This window comes from Neomonachus schauinslandi, chromosome 5 (assembly GCF_002201575.2).
Source record: "Neomonachus schauinslandi chromosome 5, ASM220157v2, whole genome shotgun sequence".
NCBI classification, from domain to species: domain Eukaryota; kingdom Metazoa; phylum Chordata; class Mammalia; order Carnivora; family Phocidae; genus Neomonachus; species Neomonachus schauinslandi.
Genome location: NC_058407.1, coordinates 153,111,638 through 153,132,019, shown reverse-complemented (window position 1 = coordinate 153,132,019; position 20,382 = coordinate 153,111,638). Strand labels below are relative to the sequence as shown.

Here is a 20,382-nt window from a genome sequence, read left to right as displayed (position 1 = left end):
GAAAAGACAAATTTAATAAACACCAATTATTAATACTCCATGTGCTGGCAGGAGTACGCAGTTCTTTTTCTCTAAGAGGTAAAGCCACCTTTAGGGACACGCGTGGCTGTCATGGGATTCAGAAGTTTCCAGATTAAGGCTTTTATGTCCTGTAAGTGGGACAAGTAGCAGGCTTTTTATTTTGTCTGCCCAGCAAATATTTCCTCTCCGTCTCCTATTCCTTTGGGAATATGCACCCCACCCTACGCAAAATCAGTGGGGCTGACGTAAACCATCCCCTGGCTCCGGCATGAACCTATGGCGCGGCCCTGACCCATTGGCATAGTCCACCCTCCCGACCACTGTGATTGGTTCAGGATTGCTCACATGACTCAAGTCTGTCCAATCAGAGCCAAACCCAGAAGCTGACGTATTAAAGCCAGAGCTGCTGGGACCTCCACGTATGCAGGGCCTGACTGGAAAAGCCCCTCACACGAGGAAAGCAATGCTGAGGGATGAAGAGAGAGAGATGCCTCAAGATGCCGCTTGGGCCCCTGGATCCAGCAGTGTCTGAAAATCTACCCCCTGGCTTTTTAGTTGAGTGAAAGGAACTCCCCCCTTCTGCCCACCCCCCCAATGCCACTTTGGGTGGAGGGTCTATCACGAGCCCTATTACCCGGGATCTGCCATGAAATCAACGGAGAAGGAATAAGGGGGGTCTGATGTCTAGGGGGTGAAATAAAGAGTAAAGAAAAAAAGCTCATCTATATAAATAGTTAATAAAATGCCACAGCAGACCACTGAAGGGGAAATCCCACAGGATTTTAAAAGCTTGTTTAGTCCTTTAGCATTTTCATAGGATTTTTACAGAAATGGCTTAACAAGCCAAGTTCTTTCAAACAATACAGAAGTATCAAGTGCAAATATTTTAAAGAGTAACGACACCTAACAGTACTCAACATGGAAACTCTTTAGATTTTTTTCAAAAGTGCCCTTGGCCATAAAGTTAACTTTGGACTTTATTTTTTATCCAACTCTGTCTGAGAAGCCATTATTGCCAAATGTTGCTGGTTTTTCTGATAAAAAGCTAATAAGGCAGAAGAGCTTGATCTGTTTTGCTCTTTCCCCACTTTGTTTCAAATAAGTGAAGATATAAACAGGTTCTCTCATTTCTGGAAAAAAAAAAAAAGAAAAAAAAATCCACAGTTGCCCCAAACTGGGCCCTTGGACACAAGACTGAGTCTTTGGGGTCAAGCTGCTAGGCTGTAGAGGCTCAGGACTGGGCCAAGGTCAAGTCTGCACATTGGGGAGGAAGGGTGAAAGGCAAGGAGGTGCTGAGCCACTGCAGTTCTCTGCTAATTCTCATGTGAGGGTGGATCAGCCAACGGAACCACAGGACTCATGCAAAAGCAACAAGATCCCCAAAGTGGACCCTGTGGGATCCTAGGAATATGTGAAAAAGCTAGAGGACACTTCCAAGGAGTGCTTGACCACCCAGTCCCCTTCTGAGTCATAATCCCAAGGGCTGAGTATGATCTACAGCCTTCGAGAAGTGCTTGGAAAAAGCTCTGGCTCCGCTGGGCCGGTCATTCCTGGCAGAGCCCCTCTAAGTCTGCGGACTTCATTGCCAGCTGACAGTCGCCACTGGAGTTTTGTTGTGTCAGAGGTCTGTTTGGTAACAAGAGGAAATGGTTAGCTCTAGGGCCTCTTTGAAGAGCTTTAATGTTGAGAGTGCACAAAGCTGAATATATGATATTCTTTGTTGGTTTATTTTTAGCTGATTCTTGCAACCACACCAGATTTAGATTTAAGGCTATACCTATTTTATAGATGAGGAAACTCAGAGCACAAGAGGTTAAAATGACTGAGTTAGGGGTAGGGATTATGCCCCTTCCCCCTATTCTAATTTGGGTATTGCAAATGAGCAGTGCATGAAGTTACAAAAACATGCACGGTAAAAGATCTAAAAAAAGTACAAGGCAGACAAGGGGATTTTAATACAACAAAGTAAAAACGGTCACATTTCAATTAACCTTTAAGAAACTACCACTTATTGAGTTTTGGTGTACTATCAAAGAAGAACATCCATAGTGGTCTGAAAAAGCTTTTCCTCCCTTTGCCAGCCACACATTTGTGAGGCTGGGTCTTCAAAACCCAGCTGACGTCTATTAAGGCAGACATTAAAGATATTTGTGAAATGCAGGGGCGCCTGGGTGGCTCAGTTGGTTAATCATCTGCCTTCGACCCAGGTCATGATCCCAGAGTCTTGGGATTGAGCCCCGAGTCGGGATCCCTGCCCAGTGGGGAGCCTGCTTCTCCCTCTCCCTCTACTCCTCCAGCCCCCGGGCTTGTGTGCACTCTTTCTCCAACAAATGAATAAAATCTTAAATAAAAAAAAGATATTTGTGAAATGTAAAACTCAGTCATTTCATTTTGTATTGGAAAATATAGTTACTTTTCATAGAGATGTTATTTATATCAACAGGTAATGCTGTCCCTTTTAAATGAGTATTTTTCAAATTTGTTGTTAATTTCTACTACAGTAATTATTGATCCATTTAAACCACATGAACAAAACCTTGGGAAGACTCAGTAATTTTAAGAAGGCAAAATGTGTCCAGAGAACAAAAAGCTTGAGAATCACCGCCCTAGTGAAAACAATGGGTCCAGGTGCCTCAGTTGGGAGGAGGAGGGGCGTATAAGGAGATCAAGGGCAAATCTTGGAAATCTTTTTAATCTCTTCATTGACAAACAGGTGGTATTCAGCTTTTGTTACTCCTTGTGGTATAACAGAGCAGGGTTCAGAGGCAGGGAGAGATTTTTGGCTCAGAAGCATCAGCTTCAATAAGCCAAATTCTCCTTTTAACCCCTTTAAGACTGATAGTGATCAAAAAACAATTTATAAGAAGCTGGATGTAATTCCAGGGATATCAACCAGGCAATCCTGTGACAACCAGCCCTGAGCTATTTTAAATTATACCCACTTCACATTTTATTTTCTAATCTGAGTAACAACAGGATAACATTTTGGTAAGAAGTTCAAGGGCTACTCTATAGAAAAACAAAATTCAGGATATTGGTTCTTTTAGAGCAAGGGTTGGCAAATTCTTGGGCCTGTCTTTGTAAATAAAGTTTTATTGGAACACAGCCATGCTCACTTGTTTTCTTATTGACTATGTTGCTTTTTGGCTACAGCAGCAGAGTTGAGGTGTTGCAATATGGACCACATGGCCCGCAACGCCTAAAATATTTATCATCTGGCCCCTTACAGAAATTGTCTGCTGACTCCTGTTTTGGAATCACTTGGAATCTTGGTTAAGAAGTTTTGGAGTTAACTGACCTGCATTTAAGTCCCTTCTCTGTTACACTTTGCTTTGGGATTTGGTTTCATTTCCCTGGTCACAGGATGGAGCTAGAACCTGTCTCACAGGGTGGTTGTGAGGATTACATGAGCTAAGGCCTGGAAAGTGCATAACAGAGTCCCTGGCCGGAGCAAGTACTTGATGGGTATTAGCCACTCTCATCAATTAAGCAAGAGCTTAAAGGAAGCACAGTGGAGTCACGTCCTACTTGAGACTTAGATTCTAAATTCAACAAAGAGAAAAAGATAAAAATCAAGCATTAAAAAAAAATCATCACTGAAAATCCCTTAGGAGGGTGGCCCATTATAGACAAACAGACTGTCTTACAGTAATTCCAGCATAGCTGGTTTTCCCTCTAGCATTTAAATAGATCACTGTTCCTTCAGCTGAGGCTCCAGATGAAGGGTAGCTGGCATTTAGGAGCCATAATGTAGGAACAAAATCCATACCATCAAACACAAGATCACACTCAGTATGGTGACACACTCACATTCTGAAGAGCAAAGAGAATGAAGATAGACATTGGGAACAGCAGATTCACAGCCCCCTGTATCATCCTGAGATATGTGCATGGTGAGTGGAATGGTGGCTCATTATTCTTGTAGCCCCCCCCGCAAAAAACACCTTATTTTGAAGTTTTGTAAATTTAATGGCGTCTTTTAAAAGGAATCAATAACAATTACTTCATAGTGTTGCCGCAACAAAAAGTGAGTAATTGTGTGTGGTGGATGATGACAGCATTTTTTTTTGTTTGAAACTCCACTGTCAATTCTCATTTGATGTCTGATGTGTATGGGAAACTATACAGAACACCGGCCTCTCACAACTTTACTTCTAGACATCCAACTAGGGTTAGGGTAGTATTTGTGAAAATCCCCCAAATGGTAAAGATTAAATTACTGCATTAACATGTATTTACCTGGGAGGAAACCAGTAGTTGACAAGGCTGGAGACCACGACGTAGGACACTATGATTGTCCCCGACATGGCGAGTGATACGAAGCTCAAGCCACAGAGGACACAAAGCAGTGAGAGGCCGCCCACAGAGATGACCAGTCCTAGAGGAGAGCATAGTTAGAAGCATTCAGCTAAAACAAACTGAAAGTTGCCAGACCCCAAGCCACTGTGTTTATGACAGTTAACTCAGATTTTTTAAGTGAGGAGATTTCTCATAAAAATCCAGATTTCCAGCATCACTTAAAAAGGAGGTAATCTAACAACCCGAGGGGGCCTCACTGCAAGGCAAACATCCTTTTCCTTGCCTTGGGAAGGGTCAAACAGCTCAGAACTCCAACCTCATGGCTACAGTGATATAATTTCAGGGACGGACCCTGCAAAGGAAGGAAATCAGAGAATATAAATGGATGTGCTGCCTTTTCACAAAGATTTACAAAATCCTCGATCTGTGTTTTTCCAAGTGTGGTGGACAACCACTTTATCAGAACCCGATGCTTCAGGAAGGCTTGTGTAAAATTCTGATTTCTGGACCCCACTCCAGAACTACTAAATAACCATCTCTGGATGAGGCCTGGAAGTATGCATTTTCAAAAAACAAGTAAACTTATGCACACTCAAGTTCTAGACTATTGTTCTAAAGGTTTTGTATGTGCTATTCCTGTTTAGAAAGTCTTTTCTTCCCCAAAGGAAACAAAATTTGTTACAGGTCTTTAAATCCTGTCCTCTGTAGAGCTTTGCACAACAGGACCAAAAGTGGCTCCCTTCTCCTAAATTTGCTTTTGCTACAATCCTCATTCACTCCTCCACCCATTCATTCATCCATCCATCTATCCATCACTATTTACTCAGCAGCTTCTCTGCCAGGCTGTATTTTGCCCATCCGTCGACGATGCCCACCTTCTCCTTCAGGGGTAAATTGCCTTATCCACAGTCCCCTGGGCAGGGAAACAACTCTGGGTGCTCTTAGCTCTGGGAAGCCCTAGGATAAACCAATGACCCAATGGCAACCAGCTCTATGGCCAGCATCTTGTGGTTTGTGATCTGACACGAAAAAGCAAACTGAGCCAATCAGATCTCCCTTCTCAGTAATTTTACCTTAGCAACAGAGGGAGAAGGTGACAGTTAGCAATGTGACCTCAGGAGGAAAGGTGGAGAAGGGGGAACATTAGTGCCTAGCAAGACACCTGGCATGCAACAGGTGTTCAATAACGAGGTGTGGAATAAATTGGACTCTGTTACCATTCGTGCCGAAGCCACTCTGTACCATGGGCTCTGCTAAGCATTTTATGGGACTCTAACTTTCAATCCCTACCACAACCCTTTGAGACAGTTTTATTATTTCCCCAGTTTACATATGAGGAGTTTGAGGTTCAGAGAGGGTAAGTAACTTGTCCAAAATCTCATTGGTGGAGGTAGGATTCTAATGTGGACTCCAAAGTCCATCTTGTAACTACTCTGACAATCCGCCTTGGTCACTGTGACCTTTTCAGGAACAGGAACATTGGATGAGAGTGGCAGCTACCCAATAAATACCCGTACCCCCAGCTGACTCATTTTCCGAAGGGGTTGAACAGATGAGCAGGATACCTTCCAGTAAAATGACTCCCACAAAAGCAGCCAGGGAGGTAAGCACCACGATGAGCAGGAAGAACCCGACAGGAACGGCTGACATGACCACAAACACCAGCACGGTGAGGGCCATGAAAGGGTGCCTGTCCAGGTACTGCCCCACCGGAGACTTCATGAAGGCAACCATCTGCGGGCAAGACAGAAAGAGCCAGGACTGAACGCCATGTCTGAAGCACAGGCTGATGGATCCACCTGGGCTGCAGGAAGTATGACTAGAGGCTGGAAAGTTGGAGGGCTCGTAAGGAACCTAACAAGTCAACACTAACAATTCTCCCAAGGCATGAGTCACCCTGGCAACAACTTAAGGAAGCTGTAGACAGATGGCAAATTTGCGGGTCCCACCCAACCTCAAGTCTTGTGAAAGGAGGAAAGACCTGGTCATGGTTCTACCACTTCACACACACCCTCCCAAGGGGCCCTCGGCACGTGTGCGCATGGATGTAACGTCCACACGATTTATCTCCTGCTGCATAGCTGAGGTTTCAGAGCCACGGCCACTGAGGCACATAGAGGTTAAGTCCTCGCTACTTGGCATCACTTGGGAGCTTGTTAGAAGCTCAGCATCTCAAGCTCTGCCCCAGACCAGCTAAATCAGGTGCTGATTTTTAATGAGAGCCCCAAGTGACCTGTATACACATGAAAGTCTGAGAAAGCAATGGGACTTGCCTAGAGTCACACAGTTTCCAAGTGGCAAAATCTAGGCCCTCAAAGATGAATTTTTCACTCTAAATGTCAAGTGCTTGCAATGGCTGCCACCTTGTTAGGAAAAAATGCATGCATGTCATCAACGTGGATACCACAGTCAGGCCACAGCCTGATGGCTACTGCAGGCTTATGCTGTGTTAATGAACAAGCTATCTTCCTTCATCAGGCAAGAGAGTTTGTGGATCTGGCTCAGTGGAGGAGGGCTGCTTTAATGCAGAACTGACCCTAGAAAATCCACAAGGATGGGCTCCCCCCGTCTTCTTAAGCCCCATTCCATTTCTCTCCTCACTACTGACATTAGTTCCTGTTCTCTTACAAGGTTCCATCATTCCAGAACTTTTCCCCATCAAAACCTTCATAGACCTTGGGGAGGGTATGTGCTATGGTGAGTGCTGGGTATTGTGCAAGACTGTGGAATCACAGACCTGTACCTCTGAAACACATAATACATTGTATGTTAAAATTAAAAAAAAAAAGAAGATAGCAGGAGGGGAAGAATGAAGGGGGAGAAATCAGAGGGGGAGACCACCCATGAGAGACTATGGACTCTGAAAAGCAAACTGAGGGTTCTAGAGGGGAGGGGGGTGGGAGGATGGGTTAGCCTGGTGATGGGTATTAAGGAGGGCACGTTCTGCGTGGAGCACTGTGTGTTATACGCAAACAATGAATCATGGAACACTGCATCAAAAACTAATGATGTAATGTATGGTGATTAACATAACATAATAAAAAAAATACTCTTAAAAAAAAAAAACACCTTCCCAGGTCTCATTCCTTAAGGCCTTATGGCAGCTGAAATGAGGAGGAAATTCAAGCTATGGCAATCATTGTTACCACTACCCAAACACACGTGCCTCCTAGTGACTCCAATGGTGGGAATCTGGGGGCCAGCTGGAAGACAGGAGGGTTTTGTAGCTCAAGGTGATGGTGATCAAAGTGCAGGGTTCATGCTGCTTAACTAGAAAAGGCTGTTGTTCCAAGAAGCCACTGCCATCGGTCTTGGGGCTTCAGCATTGCCTCCTTAGGAGAATCTCCAGGACTGACAAATTTCACTTCCAGTCAGGCCACAAAAACAAAACAAAACAAAACACAGCACAACGCCCACCGGCTATACTGTCTCTAGCTACTCCTGAGAAAAGCTACCGGACTTGGCTATTCCACTTCTCTCGCCAGAGGTGACTATACTAGGAATGCCTGGCTCAGATAATCAGAACCCAGTGAGACTCTCCAGTTAAGGCAGCTGAAGGAGAGCGAGGAGGGGTCACGGGAGCGGGGCTGGTCCCTGGAGCTGTCGAAAGTCTTGATTGCTTTCCGGCTCTAAAGTCCACATACATTCTTAGTAAAACCACCCAGGCATCCTCTGACAGACTGAACTGTTCTCTCTGGTCCTTACCATCAAGAGACCCAGTAACCACAGTGGGGAGCAGATGAGGCTGGAACACTCGAAGGCCAGGCTTATGAATTTACACCTGGACCCCCCAGCATAGCAACCACATGTGGCCACTGCACACGTGAAATGTGGCTAGTGTCACTGATGAACGGGATTTTTAACTTTAATTTCTATTTAAAAACTGAGAGATGCTTCAGTCACTGGAATATTTTGAATTACATTTCAAATAAGTTGGGTACGTGTCAAATAAATTTTTCAAATGTAAATTTTATGAAATCTGAATAGAGAGCGAGTATTTTCAATGGAAATTTAGTATCTGAATTGAGACTTGCACTAAGTGTATTAAAAAATGTAAACTATCTCATCGCTAATTTTTTATATTATTACATGTTGAAATTATATTGTTCTGGATATACTGGGTTATATAAAATATATTGCTAAAATTAATTTTTCATCTTTCTTTTCATGCTTTTTAATATGACTACTAGCAAATTTAAAAATCTCTATACGGGTTACATAATATTTCCATTGTAAAGCACTAAAGTTTAACTTTAAATTTTAAGTTTTAACTAAAGTTTAATCTTTATCTTGGAAAAAACAGGAAGCAAACTGTTGGCATTCGAGGATTACGATATAATCAAAGGACTAATTTAAGAAATAAGAACATGGCCGTAATGTGCAAAAGGCAATTATGAAGATTTGCAGGAAGTCAGGCAAGAGACACTGATGGTGAAATCTAGGCTGCTGGCAATATGAAAATGTAATGACAAAAGAAACATCAATAGGACTTGGGGACAGTTTGGCATGGGGATCCAAAAGGAGAAAAGCAGAACTGTTCTTCCAGACCCTAAGGAATCTATTTTTCTCTTAGCCTCTTCTGAGTCTGGGCCCTATAACCAAAAAATAGAAAGTCATTCAGATATGCAGAGAGACCATTTAAGATGCAGTTAAGTCCAGAAATTGTCTTCCCTCAGGACGGATGGCCCTGATCAGGCCAGTCTGTCACAGAAGGGGAGGACAGGATTCAGTCACACCTAATAATAGAGAATGTTCATTAAACACTCAGGGGCCAAGCACTGTTTTAAGTGTTTTCAATGTATTTCCTCACTTATTTCTCCCTTCAATGCCCAGGAGCAGGTAATGAGGAACATTATTTAAATCCAGGGAATTAGAACACAGCAATTCACTTCTCATTCTCATGGCAACAGAGAGGGGTTCAATGGGAGGATGGAAAGGTAGACGGCTTAGTTCACAGTAACATGAACTGCAATTTTCCATCTCTCTCCTGGAAGCAGACACATGTCATCCAACCTGGATTTTTCAGGCATGGTGCTGTGCTGAAGAACTCAGGAATGCCAGGCTGGGACAGACTACCACCATTAGGTGCCAGGCTCTGTGCTACAGCCCTCTCCAACAGCTTCTGAGATTATCCTCACAACAAACCGATGAGCCTGCCATTGCTTATTTTAGAGAAGAGGTGATGGAGATTCAGTGGCCTAAGCAACTCACCCAAGGTCAGAAAAGGCAATTTATTTTAAAATTCACACAAGTATGGCAAGTTCCAAAGTAGGGGTAATGTGGCCAGTATTTAAGGACCTGAAGGTTCCATCTGGAACTATTCAGGAGACAGGCCAATTCCCTGGTGACAGAATGCAAAACACAGGATGCAAAAGACAATCAGTGTCCACTGTCCCTTGCTACCAGAGAGGAGGAGGATGAAGGCGTCAGGATTATTTAAAACCACTGGTAAGATAGAACACATGAATAAGAGGAGGGAGAAGAACCATATGGTCCTCTCAGTTGATGCAGAAAAAGCATTTGAGAAAATACAACACCCTTTCCTGATTAAAACTCTTCAGAGTATAGGGATAGAGGGAACATTCCTCAAGTTCATAAAATCCATCTATGAGAAAAACCCACAGCGAATATCATCCTCAATGGGGAAAAGCTGAGGGCCTTTCCCTTAAGATCAGGAACACATCAAAGATGCCTACTCTCGCCACTATTGTTCAACATAGTACTAGAAGTCCTAGCAACAGCAATCAGACAACAGAAAGAAATCAAAGGTATTCAAATTGGCAAAGAAGAAGTCAAACTCTCTCTTTTTGCAGACGACATGATACTTTATGTGGAAAATCCAAAAGACTCCACCCCCACATTACTAGAACTCATACAGCAATTCAGTAATGTGGCAGGATACAAAATCAATGCACAGAAATCAGTTGCTTTCTTATACACTAACAACGCAACTGTAGAAAGAGAAATTAGAGAAACGATTCCATTTACAATAGCACCAAAAACCATAAGATACCTCGGAATAAACCTAACCAAAGAGGTAAAGGATCTACACTCTAGGAACTACAGAACACTCATGAAAGAAATTGAAGGAGACAAAAAAAAGATGGAAAAATATTCCATGCTCATAGATCGGAAGAATAAACATTTGTTAAAATGTCTATGCTGCCCAGAGCAATCGATACCTTCAATGCCACCCCGATCAAAATTCCAATGACATTTTTCAAAGTGCTGGAACAAACAATCCTAAAATTTGTATGGAATCAGAAAAGACCCCGAATCGCCAAGGAAATGTTGAAAAAGAAAAACAAAGCTGGCGGCATCACGTTGCCTGATTTCAAGCTATATTACAAAGCTGTGATCACCAAGACAGTATGGTACTGGCACAAAAAAAGACATACAGACCAACAGAACAGAACAGAGAACCCAGATATGGACCCTCAACTTTATGGTCAAATAATCTTCGACAAAGCAGGAAAAAACATGCAACGGAAAAAAGACAGTCTCTTCAATAAATGGTGCTGGGAAAATTGGACAGCCACATGCAGAAGAATGAAACTCAACCATTCTCTAACACCATACACAAAGATAAACTCAAAATGGATGAAAGACCTCAATGTGAGACGGGAATCCATCAAAATCCTAGAGGAGAACATAGGCAGTAACCTCTTTGACATCGCCCACAGCAATTTCTTTCAAGATACATCTCCAGAGGCTAGTGAAACAAAAGCAAAAATGAACTTTTGGGACTTCATCAAGATAAAAAGCTTCTGCACAGCAAAGGAAACAGTCAACAAAACAAAGAGGCAACCCACAGAATGGGAGAAGATATTTGCAAATGACACTACAGATAAAGGGCTGGTATCCAAAATCTATAAAGAACTTCTCAAACTCAACACCCAAAAAACAAACAACCAAGTCAAAAAATGGGCAGAAGATATGAAAAGACACTTCTCTGAAGAAGACACAAATGGCTAATAGACATATGAAAAAATGTTCATCATCATTAGCCATCAGGGAAATTCAAATCAAAACCACACTGAGATACGACCTTATACCAGTTAGAATGACAAAAATTGACAAGGCAAGAAACAACAAATGTTGGAGAGGTTGTGGAGAAAGGGGAACCCTCTTACACTGTTGGTGGGAATGCAAGTTGGTATAGCCACTTTGGAAAACAGTGTGGAGGTGCCTCAAAAAGTTAAAAGTAGAGCTACCCTATGACCCAGCAATTGCACTCCTGGGTATTTACCCCAAAGACACAGATGTAGTGAAAAGAAGGGCCATATGCACCCCAATGTTCAGAGCAGCAATGTCCACAATAGCCAAACTGTGGAAAGAGCTGAGATGCCCTTCAACAGATGAATGGATAAAGAAGATGTGGCCCATATATACAATGGAGTATTACTCAGCCATCAGAAAGGATGAATACCCAACTTTTACATCAACATGGATGGGACTAGAGGAGATTATGCTAAGTGATATAAATCAAGCAGAGAAAGTCAATTATCATACGGTTTCACTTATTTGTGGAACATAAGGAATAGCATGGAGGACATTAGGAGAAGGAAGGGAAAAATGAAGCGGGGGGGAAATTGGAGGGAGAGATGAACCATGAGAGACTATGGACTCTGAGAAACAAACAGGGTTTTAGAGGGGAGGGGGGAGGGGGGATTGGTTAGCCCGGTGATGGGTATTAAGGAGGGCATGTACTGCATGGAGCACTGGGTGTTAAACGAAAACAATGGATCGTGGATCACCACATCAAAAACTAATGATGTATTGTATGGTGACTAACATAATAAAATTAAAAAATAATAATAAAAAAAATAAAAAATAAAACCACTGGTAAGGGCACCTGGGTGGCTCAGTCGGTTAAGGATCTGCCTTCAGCTCAGGTCATGATCTCAAGATCCTGGGACTGAGTCCCACATCGGGCTCTCTGCTCAGTGGGGAGTCTGCTTCTCCCACTCACTCTCCCTCCGTGCTCTCCCTCTCTCTCTCAAATAAATAAAATCTTAAAAAACAAAAAACAAAACAAAAAGACCACTGGTAATGACAAATCCTGTGTTAAGAGTTTACAGTTAACAGTCCCTGGGTGCCCTCTGGCATGTGATTCAGGGTTGGCACAAAGATGCCAGAGACGTAGTTCAAAAACATCCCTTGTGGAAGGAATGGGCCAGCATGGGAGCAAAATAGTCATAGGTAATCCACAGGTGGAGATGCCATCAGGGGACAACTGCCCAGCCCATGTTCCTTCTGTCTTCCCTCCTCTTTGAACCCTGCTCCCTCTCATAGCAGGGGTACGCTCCTTAAGCCATGTTTCTCTCCATGAAATGAAAAGTCCCAGCCCAGCTGCCACCTCCCTGGCCACAGGTGACTTGGTCAAGCGGATTCTTGATCCCAGGAATCAGGCATTCCCAGAGCAAGCCCATTAGAGGGCCTCAGCTGGGAGCTGAGGGAGACAAAGGGAGTTGAAGGTGCCAACCTGGGCAGTCGTGATGGCCCATGTGAATGGAAGAGCAAGAAAGTCAACCTGTAGAGAGAGGAGAATGAAGCTGATGTACAAGGAAAAGTTACAACCAGAAGCAACATGGCCCAGGAGGGGGTGTTGAGAGTTACCTCTGACCCCAGTGACCTGCCAGACCCTGATTCACTTCCTGCCCTTATTTTCTAAGATAGTCTCCCATTTCCCCAAAGTCCCGGCAGGTCTCAGGCAGGTCTCGGTATTCGTCTGCTTAAGCTATTTCGAGTGGGTTTCTGACAATCTCAGCCTATGTCAATGAAGACTTGACATTCCAGAGGCTTCCTAGAAGAAATTATGAAGTTGTTTCACAAACACTCCATGTAGAAGCCCATCTGGTCTTTTCTGGAATTTCAAGGGCCTATTAACTCTGAGGAAAGGTTAAAAATTATTTGGGGAAAAGAAATCATCTAAATATCCCAGAAACAAGGGGATGCTTATGTAAATTATGGTTATGTCAATCTGATGGAAGGTTCTACTACCAACCAACTCTTTGGAGGACCTAAGATTCAATATGGAAAAACACCAATATGCAATATCAAACAAAAATAAAAATACAGGACTATATCTGCCATAATTACAACCACTACATATGAAAATTACATACTGAAGGGGCCTACTAATTATAATAATCACCATCAATGGATTTGTTACTGATGGGTTTACAGGTGATTTGCTTTCCTTCTTCCTCAATATTACTGAGTTAATACAACTCACATTAATTAATTAACATAATACAAAATTTTAAAAGAAGCTACTCTACCTTAGGACTATCCAAAGAACATCAGGACTTAGTCAGCTGATAATCTGTCCTATCACTCTGGGAGTTGGCTGGCCTAGAAGTTATCCAGCCCAAATCTATTCCAATGACCACGACTGAGGATCTACAATGATGAAGTAAAGAAATGCCAAGAAACCAAAGTTCATACGCTTTGAAATGTCTACTTCAGAATGTAGACGTGAATACTAAATAAGATGTGCAAAAATGCCTAACACAGTGCTTGGCATATAGTAAGTGCTCAATCAGGGTTCATCAATTTACTGTCAATCCCTATTACTTGCAGATTCTATATTTGCAAATTCACCTACTCACCAAAATTTATTTGAAACTCCAAAATCAATATTTGTGGTGCTTTCAAGAACGTGTACAGAGCATGGGAAAATTTAAGTCACCTGAAACACATGGTCTCAGCTGAGGTCAACTAGGCAATGCTCTTATCTCAGCTCTTTCAACAACTATCCTTTCCAAGGTATATTTAGTGCCACCTTTTCTTACATCTTATATTTTTTGCTGGTAATTTCACCATTTAAAATAGCAGAAGTACTGGGGCGCCTGGGTGGCTCAGTCGGTTAAGCGACTGCCTTCGGCTCAGGTCATGATCCTGGAGTCCGGGGATCGAGTCCCGCATCGGGCTCCCTGCTGGGCAGGGAGTCTGCTTCTCCCTCTGACCCTCCTCCCTCTCATGCTGTCTCTCATTCTCTCTGTCTCAAATAAATAAATAAAATCTTTAGAAAAAAAAAAAAAAATAGCAGAAGTACTATCTTGTGTTCTTCACCCTTCAGAAGGGTGTGATCCGCCTTAAGAGAAAATAGGTGTGTTAGATAAGCTTTGTTCAGGCAAGAGCTATAGCGCTATTGGCCATGAGTTTAACGTTAATGAATCAACAACATATACTAAATAAGTTGTCTTTAAACAGAAATACCCATACAACAGTTTATATACTTACCAGTTGATGAAAACGTTGTGACCAGAAATTTGCCAGACACTAATCCTGTAGTTCCCCTGGGAGACATTATTCAGCAGTTGTTTGAGGTGCCCCCAGAGAACATAACTAACACATATAATGAAAACCAAACGCACATGTAGATGAGCAGGAGGACCTTTCTTACTAAGCTAACTTTTAGTAACAAGAGTCTCAGCCTGCTGACTAGAAAGCTGCTTGGCCAATTTAAAAATAGCTTGCTAACTCCACAAAGAGGGCCAGAGGCATTTTGGGACGAGTCCAGGAAAGATCTCTATAGAGTATATTGCTCTATACTGCAACGTCCCGTCTCTTCAAATAGACCCGAGGGGAACCATGCTGTCCAATACAAAAAATAGATCACAAACCAGTTCATTTTCTTACATGCACATATGTATTTTGTGGGTATTTTGTATAGGAAAAAAACATCTAGAGGGAAATACAACAAAATGTTAATATTATCTCTGAGAGCTGTTATTTTTTTCACTGACAAAATGCTTAATGACATATAGAAGCAAGAAAGAAAAAATTCGAGAAAGTAGAATATGCTATCTCAGGCCCCATTGCCCCAGAATGGCTACTAAACACCTGAAAAGTGGCTAATTCAAATGGAAATGTGCCGTTAAGTGTAAAATATTCACTGGATTTTGAAGACTTATTACAAAAAAGAATACAGAACATCTCAATAACTTTTTTCATTAATAACTCTTTATGATTACATATTGAAATGATATTTAGATATATTTGGCTAAATAAATTAAAATTAATTTTACCCACTTTTTACATTTCAAATGTGGCTACTAGAAAATTTTAAATTACATATGTGGTTCACATCATACTTCTATTAGACGCTGGGTTTCTAGTGGAAAACTGGACTCAAATTTTAAAGTTGGCTTTAGCCCGTCAGTCTCAGGTAACAGGGCAAAATTCACAACAAAACAAAATAAAAAAGTATGGTATCTGTGGCACAGACTGAGACCCACCCTCTATATCCAGCTAAAGAACTACATTTACCCCGAGGGTAGACGTGCAACTAAATTCTGGTCTACGAGATGTAACTGGAAGTGCTGTGTGTGTGACTTCCAGGAAGTCACCTTAAATTAGAGGTGGCTTGTAAGTCTTTCTCCCTTTTCCTCCTCCATCCTTATTGCCTGGAATGTGAATACAATGGCTGATGCTTTAGCAGCCATCTTGGACAATGAGTTTGAAGATCACAATTTAGACACCATGGCAGGGTGGTGAATTACAAAGATTCCTGACCTACCTCCAAATTTCTACTTCAGAGAGAAATAACCTTCTATGGTGTTTAAGCTGCTGTTATTTTGGGATTTTCCATTACACCGCCTGATTGGAAACTGACCTTTGAGTTATTCTGGATGGATTCTACCAGCAAAGACAGCTTCTTCTGCAGCTCCTGCAAGTCCTTTGAGGTACTCGGGGGCTCCTCTTTTGTCATCCTGAAACCCACTCCGGTCTCTTTAGGGATTAATGCTTCTACCATTAAGCTGTCCCGGGCAGGGCGCAGTCGAATCTCATGTCACCCAGTCTCTTGCTGTCACTGGGGAAACAAAAAGTACCTTGAACCATTAGTAGTATTCACCCAGCTAGTTCAACAAAAGCTTCTACTATCCTTACACATTAGATGGAGGGTGGCTTGGCAATATCTATCAGAATTTCTAAGTGCACACGACTTCATCCAACAACTTATTTTCCAGGAATCTGAAGGAAATAATCAAATAGGTATATCAAAACATACAAAAAGGATGTGCAATTCTATGTATAGTATATAATAAACAGCAAAACACTGGAAAGAAGCTAACAGTCTATTAGGAAATTGGTTAAATAATGATAAATTCATAAAATGGAGTATCACATAGTCATTAAAATGATAATGTGGACATCTAGTTAGTGACATGAACATGTCCATGATAAGTGAAAAAAATTATAAGATATCCCATATGGTTACATAAATATATGTATTTTATGTTTGTATTCCATAGTAAAAGACCTAGAAGGATATATATAGATCATTTAATACCAAAATGTTAATGGTATTATCTCTGGGGAATTACGTTTATTTTTTTAGCCTGACAAACTGCTGCAAAGAATATAGTAGAAAGCTGAATACACCATTTCAAGTCCCATTGCCTTTTTTCCCCCCGGAAAGCCTTTCTTAAACAGTGATGGTGGCCAATTTCTTTATTTACTACCCCACACTAAACAGGTTGGCTTCCAACCACATAAATCATTCTCTGTTTACTTGTAAGTCTCCACTTAATGCGTGAGGTGTCTCAAGGGCGGACTAAGCCATAGTTATTCTCTGTGACTCAACAGCCTTTAATTTCCAGGACTGTCTTAAGTTCATGTCAAAAACCAATTTGTTCAATATTTTTTAACCCCTGTTGGATTTTCATATAAACAAATATATCGTTCTTATTTTATATTTCCCAGTACAACTAACTGTAGGGTTGGACACAATTTCTCCCTTAGAAATAACCTCCTGACTACTGATAGTAAAAAAGCCTCAGAGATCCTGTCACAGTGGCCAAAATTAACTGAGTGATGCTGACATCTGTTTACCATGTTGACTATACCACATGGTAATTATGTGAGTTAAGGGGGAGGAGTTACTTTACTAACACCTATAGGGTCTAGAATGCAGATTAAAGTACATTTTCATCACTCCAGCTAGAGAGCCTCTGCTACAACCCCCTTTGTCAAACAGGAACCCTTTGGACAGGAAAGAACTAACCCCTCCACAGCCATATTCTGTCTTTGAAGCTGCAACTGGCACAGATCTTGGATTTGGGATGTTCCCAGGATGTAGCTCCCCTAATCTCATCTCTGCAGCAGGCAGATACAAGCCCAGCTCCCCTTACAGGTCTCCAGAGGCCTAGGGAACCCAAAGGCCACCCAGACCGGTTTGGAGAGTCTGATGGGAACGAACCTGGGTAGAATGCCATGGGCCACAGCCGTCAAATACATCCACCTGCCTACCAATCCCCAGACCCCCTAGTCACTCGCTCTACAGAGGGGTCTCCCCAGGAACTGAGAAGTCTCTGGAGGGGAGGCGGCAATCCCTTAAACCCCGCGCGGCCCGCAAGATCCCCGCCTTCTCCGCTCCCTCCAGGCTGACCCCCGAGATCACTGGCCAACCCGCCGCTCCCGGGGCTAACCGCCACCCCGAGCGTTCCTGCTGGAAGGGAGAGGGGGCGCAACACTTGTTGGGGGAAAGGAATGCTGGGCGGCTCGGGCCTACCCAGGCCGCCCCCTCCCCATCTGCTTCCAGTCTCTCGGCCTTCGAAAACGCGAGGGGGAGCCTCCTGACGCCCAGCTTCTAGGGATCCATGGGCAGAGGGGAAGAGGAAGGGAGGCAGGTGGAGAGGGGATTCAGCGCACGGGAGCGCACGGAGGCTGAGAAAGGGGCGTTCACGCGGGATTGGAGTCATTAATTTGGGGAGAAGAGTCCACCTTTGTTACTTGGAGCGCCCCATTCTGCAGTGAAGGGGGTTCCCTCGGTATAGAAGAGAGACCTGTGGGAAGGAGGGTACCCATTTTCATTAATCCTGGGGAGAGGGTTTGGAGACTCCCCCGCCAGGTTTTCCAAGAAGGGTCAGGGTCTCGGGGGTGGGATGGGGCTGGTAACCCTTTTACCAAATCTAGTGGTGGGTGTGAGGGTGTGTGAGCGCGTGCGTGCGTGCGCTCCCAGCCCGTCTTGGGGGCTCGAAGGGTTAAGACTTCCCTTTATACTAAACTGCGGACAGAGGGCCACAGCGCAAGACACCCATTGCTTGCTCAACCCACGCCCAGCGCCCCTCCATTTGCCCCTCCCCGTGAGGGGGTCTAGCCAGCCCGGGCATGCTGTACCCAAGCATCCAAGCCGCGAGCTCTCACCGGTCCTGGCTGCCGCGCTGACCAGGGTCGACAGGCGGAGTAGAGGGAGGCGGGGGGAGAAGGAAGAGCAGAAGGGAAGAACTCTCGTGGGCAAGGGCGGGAGCGGGACCCTGTTTCCTGCCCCGCCCAGGCTGCCGCCTTCCCCCGCCCCCGCCTCCCCCCTCCTTAGCCCCGCCCCTTCCTCCGCCCCTCGCCTCCTCGCGTCTCCCACAGCTGGGCTGGGTTCGGCTCTCCCCGCCCACGGCTGGAGGGAGCCCGCGAGGGCGCACGGAGGCCTCTGGCCGCGCGCTCCGTGAAGCGCGCTCTCTACCCGCCTCCGCCCCGCCCCGGCATTTTGGAGCCACCCTGACAGGCCCTGAATAGTTTACAGATGAGGAAACTGAGGCCCGTCCTATACCCTTGGCTTGAAGTGAGAGTGCCCAGGCCACCGCCGAGACAGGTGGACTGGCCTCTGAGCATGGAATTGCGCAGCGTCTTAGGGCTTCCCCTGCCTAAATACCTACACCTGAACCACCTCTTTTGGAAGCATTCCTGGAGCCCAGGACACCCAAGGATGAGGTACGGCCTTGACCGGCAGGTTTTAGCCATTACTTCTCACGCAGGTATCATGAGCCAGCGAGACTCTTAAATATGGGTGAGGTTATTTTCTCCATTTTTTATAATTGAAAAAGTCTAAACCCAAGCCCCTCAGTTCCATGTCAGAGCTGGACACATGTTCCCTGGCCCCAAATCCGGCCCATAGAGTAGGGTTTCTCAGTGGCAGCGCTATTGACATTTTGGGCGGGAAAATTTTGTTTTGAGGGGATGGCCCTGTGTTTTGTAGAATGTTTAGCAGCGTCCCTGACTTCGACCCACTAGATGCCAGTAGTCATCCCCTTCCTCCCAGTTGTGACAACCAAAAATGTCCCCAAACACTGCCAAATGCCCTGTGAGGGGGCACAATCTTCCTGTTAAGAACCACTGTCCCTGTTAAGAACCATAGGGGTGCCTGGGTGGCGCAGTTGGTTAAGCAGCTGCCTTTGGCTCTGGTAGTGATCCCAGGGTTCTGGGATCAAGCCCCGCTTCTGGCTCCCTGCTTGGAGGGGGGAGGGTCTGGGGGGGAGGGTCTGCTTCTTCCTCTCCCTTTCCCCCTCCCCGCGCACGCTCGCTCTCTCTCAAATAAATAAATCTGTCATATATACTGTCATAGAGCTACTGGTAAAGACGATGGGCTGGGGGCGGGGGCGTCCCGGGGTCCCAACAGTCCTGGGCCCTGATCTCAGGGCTGACTTTTACTGTGACCTCAGGTGAGTTAATGCTCCGGGCCTGGGTTTCATCTGTAAAATGACAGGCCTGAGCATTGGCCTGCTACTGCATAGTTCTCAGGTATTTTCCATCCAAGGACCTCGGTGGACCTACCTTTCCTCTGTGACCTACGTCCATAGCAGCCTGGGAAACAGTCACGGGGTTTTAGTGAGGACCGATGCAAATATAGCTGTAAAGAAGTTAGTATCTAGAGCGCCTGGGTGGCTCAGGCGTTGTGTCTGCCTTCAGCTCAGGTCATGATCCCAGGGTCCTGGGATCGAGCCCCGCATCGGGCTCCCTGCTCCGCGCGAGGCCTGCTTCTCCCTCTCCCACTCCCCCTGCTTGTGTTCCCTCTCTCGCTGTGTCTCTCTCTGTCAAATAAATAAATAAAATCTTTAAAAAAAAAAAAAAGATGGGGCGCCTGGGTGGCTCAGATGGTTAAGCGTCTGCCTTCGGCTCAGGTCATGATCTCAGGGTCCTGGGATCGAGTCCCGCATTGGGCTCCCTGCTCCTTGGGAGCCTGTTTCTCCCTCTGCCTTTCTCTCTCGCTCTGTCTCTCATGAATAAAAAAAAAAATAAAAAAATAAAAAAATAAAAAAAAAAAAAGTTAGTACCTATCTG

The 20,382-nt window shown here is 44.3% G+C and overlaps 1 protein-coding gene across 4 annotated transcripts; it reads right to left on the bottom strand.

Annotated features, from left to right (window-relative positions):
• Positions 1-18,617, bottom strand: LDAF1 (lipid droplet assembly factor 1). Of its 4 annotated transcripts, none has more exons than XM_021692220.1 (5): positions 18,451-18,617; positions 15,944-16,141; positions 5,886-6,054; positions 4,261-4,399; positions 1-1,647 (listed from the first exon to the last, which is right to left on the bottom strand). In XM_021692220.1, the coding sequence occupies exons 2-5, from the start codon at positions 16,082-16,084 to the stop codon at positions 1,566-1,568; spliced, it is 531 nt and encodes a 176-aa protein (XP_021547895.1). In that variant the 5' UTR covers positions 16,085-16,141; positions 18,451-18,617; the 3' UTR covers positions 1-1,565. The 4 variants fall into 4 exon arrangements, with proteins under 4 accessions (XP_021547895.1, XP_021547893.1, XP_021547894.1 ...); XM_021692218.1 differs by having other exon boundaries at positions 18,478-18,617; XM_021692219.1 differs by having other exon boundaries at positions 15,944-16,160; positions 18,478-18,494.
• Between the last annotated feature and the right edge of the window lie 1,765 nt (positions 18,618-20,382).

What these genes read in the sequence shown, in the direction of transcription:
- LDAF1 (XM_021692220.1), bottom strand. Translation starts at nt 16,084, where the DNA reads ATGGTAGAAGCATTAATCCCTAAAGAGACCGGAGTGGGTTTCAGGATG. An exon ending in CCATCCAGAATAACTCAAAG is followed by an intron (nt 6,055 to 15,943) that starts GTCAGTTTCCAA and finishes TCTTGCCCGCAG; the next exon opens with ATGGTTGCCTTCATGAAGTC. An exon ending in AACTACTGGTTTCCTCCCAG is followed by an intron (nt 1,648 to 4,260) that starts GTAAATACATGT and finishes GTTACCAAACAG; the next exon opens with ACCTCTGACACAACAAAACT.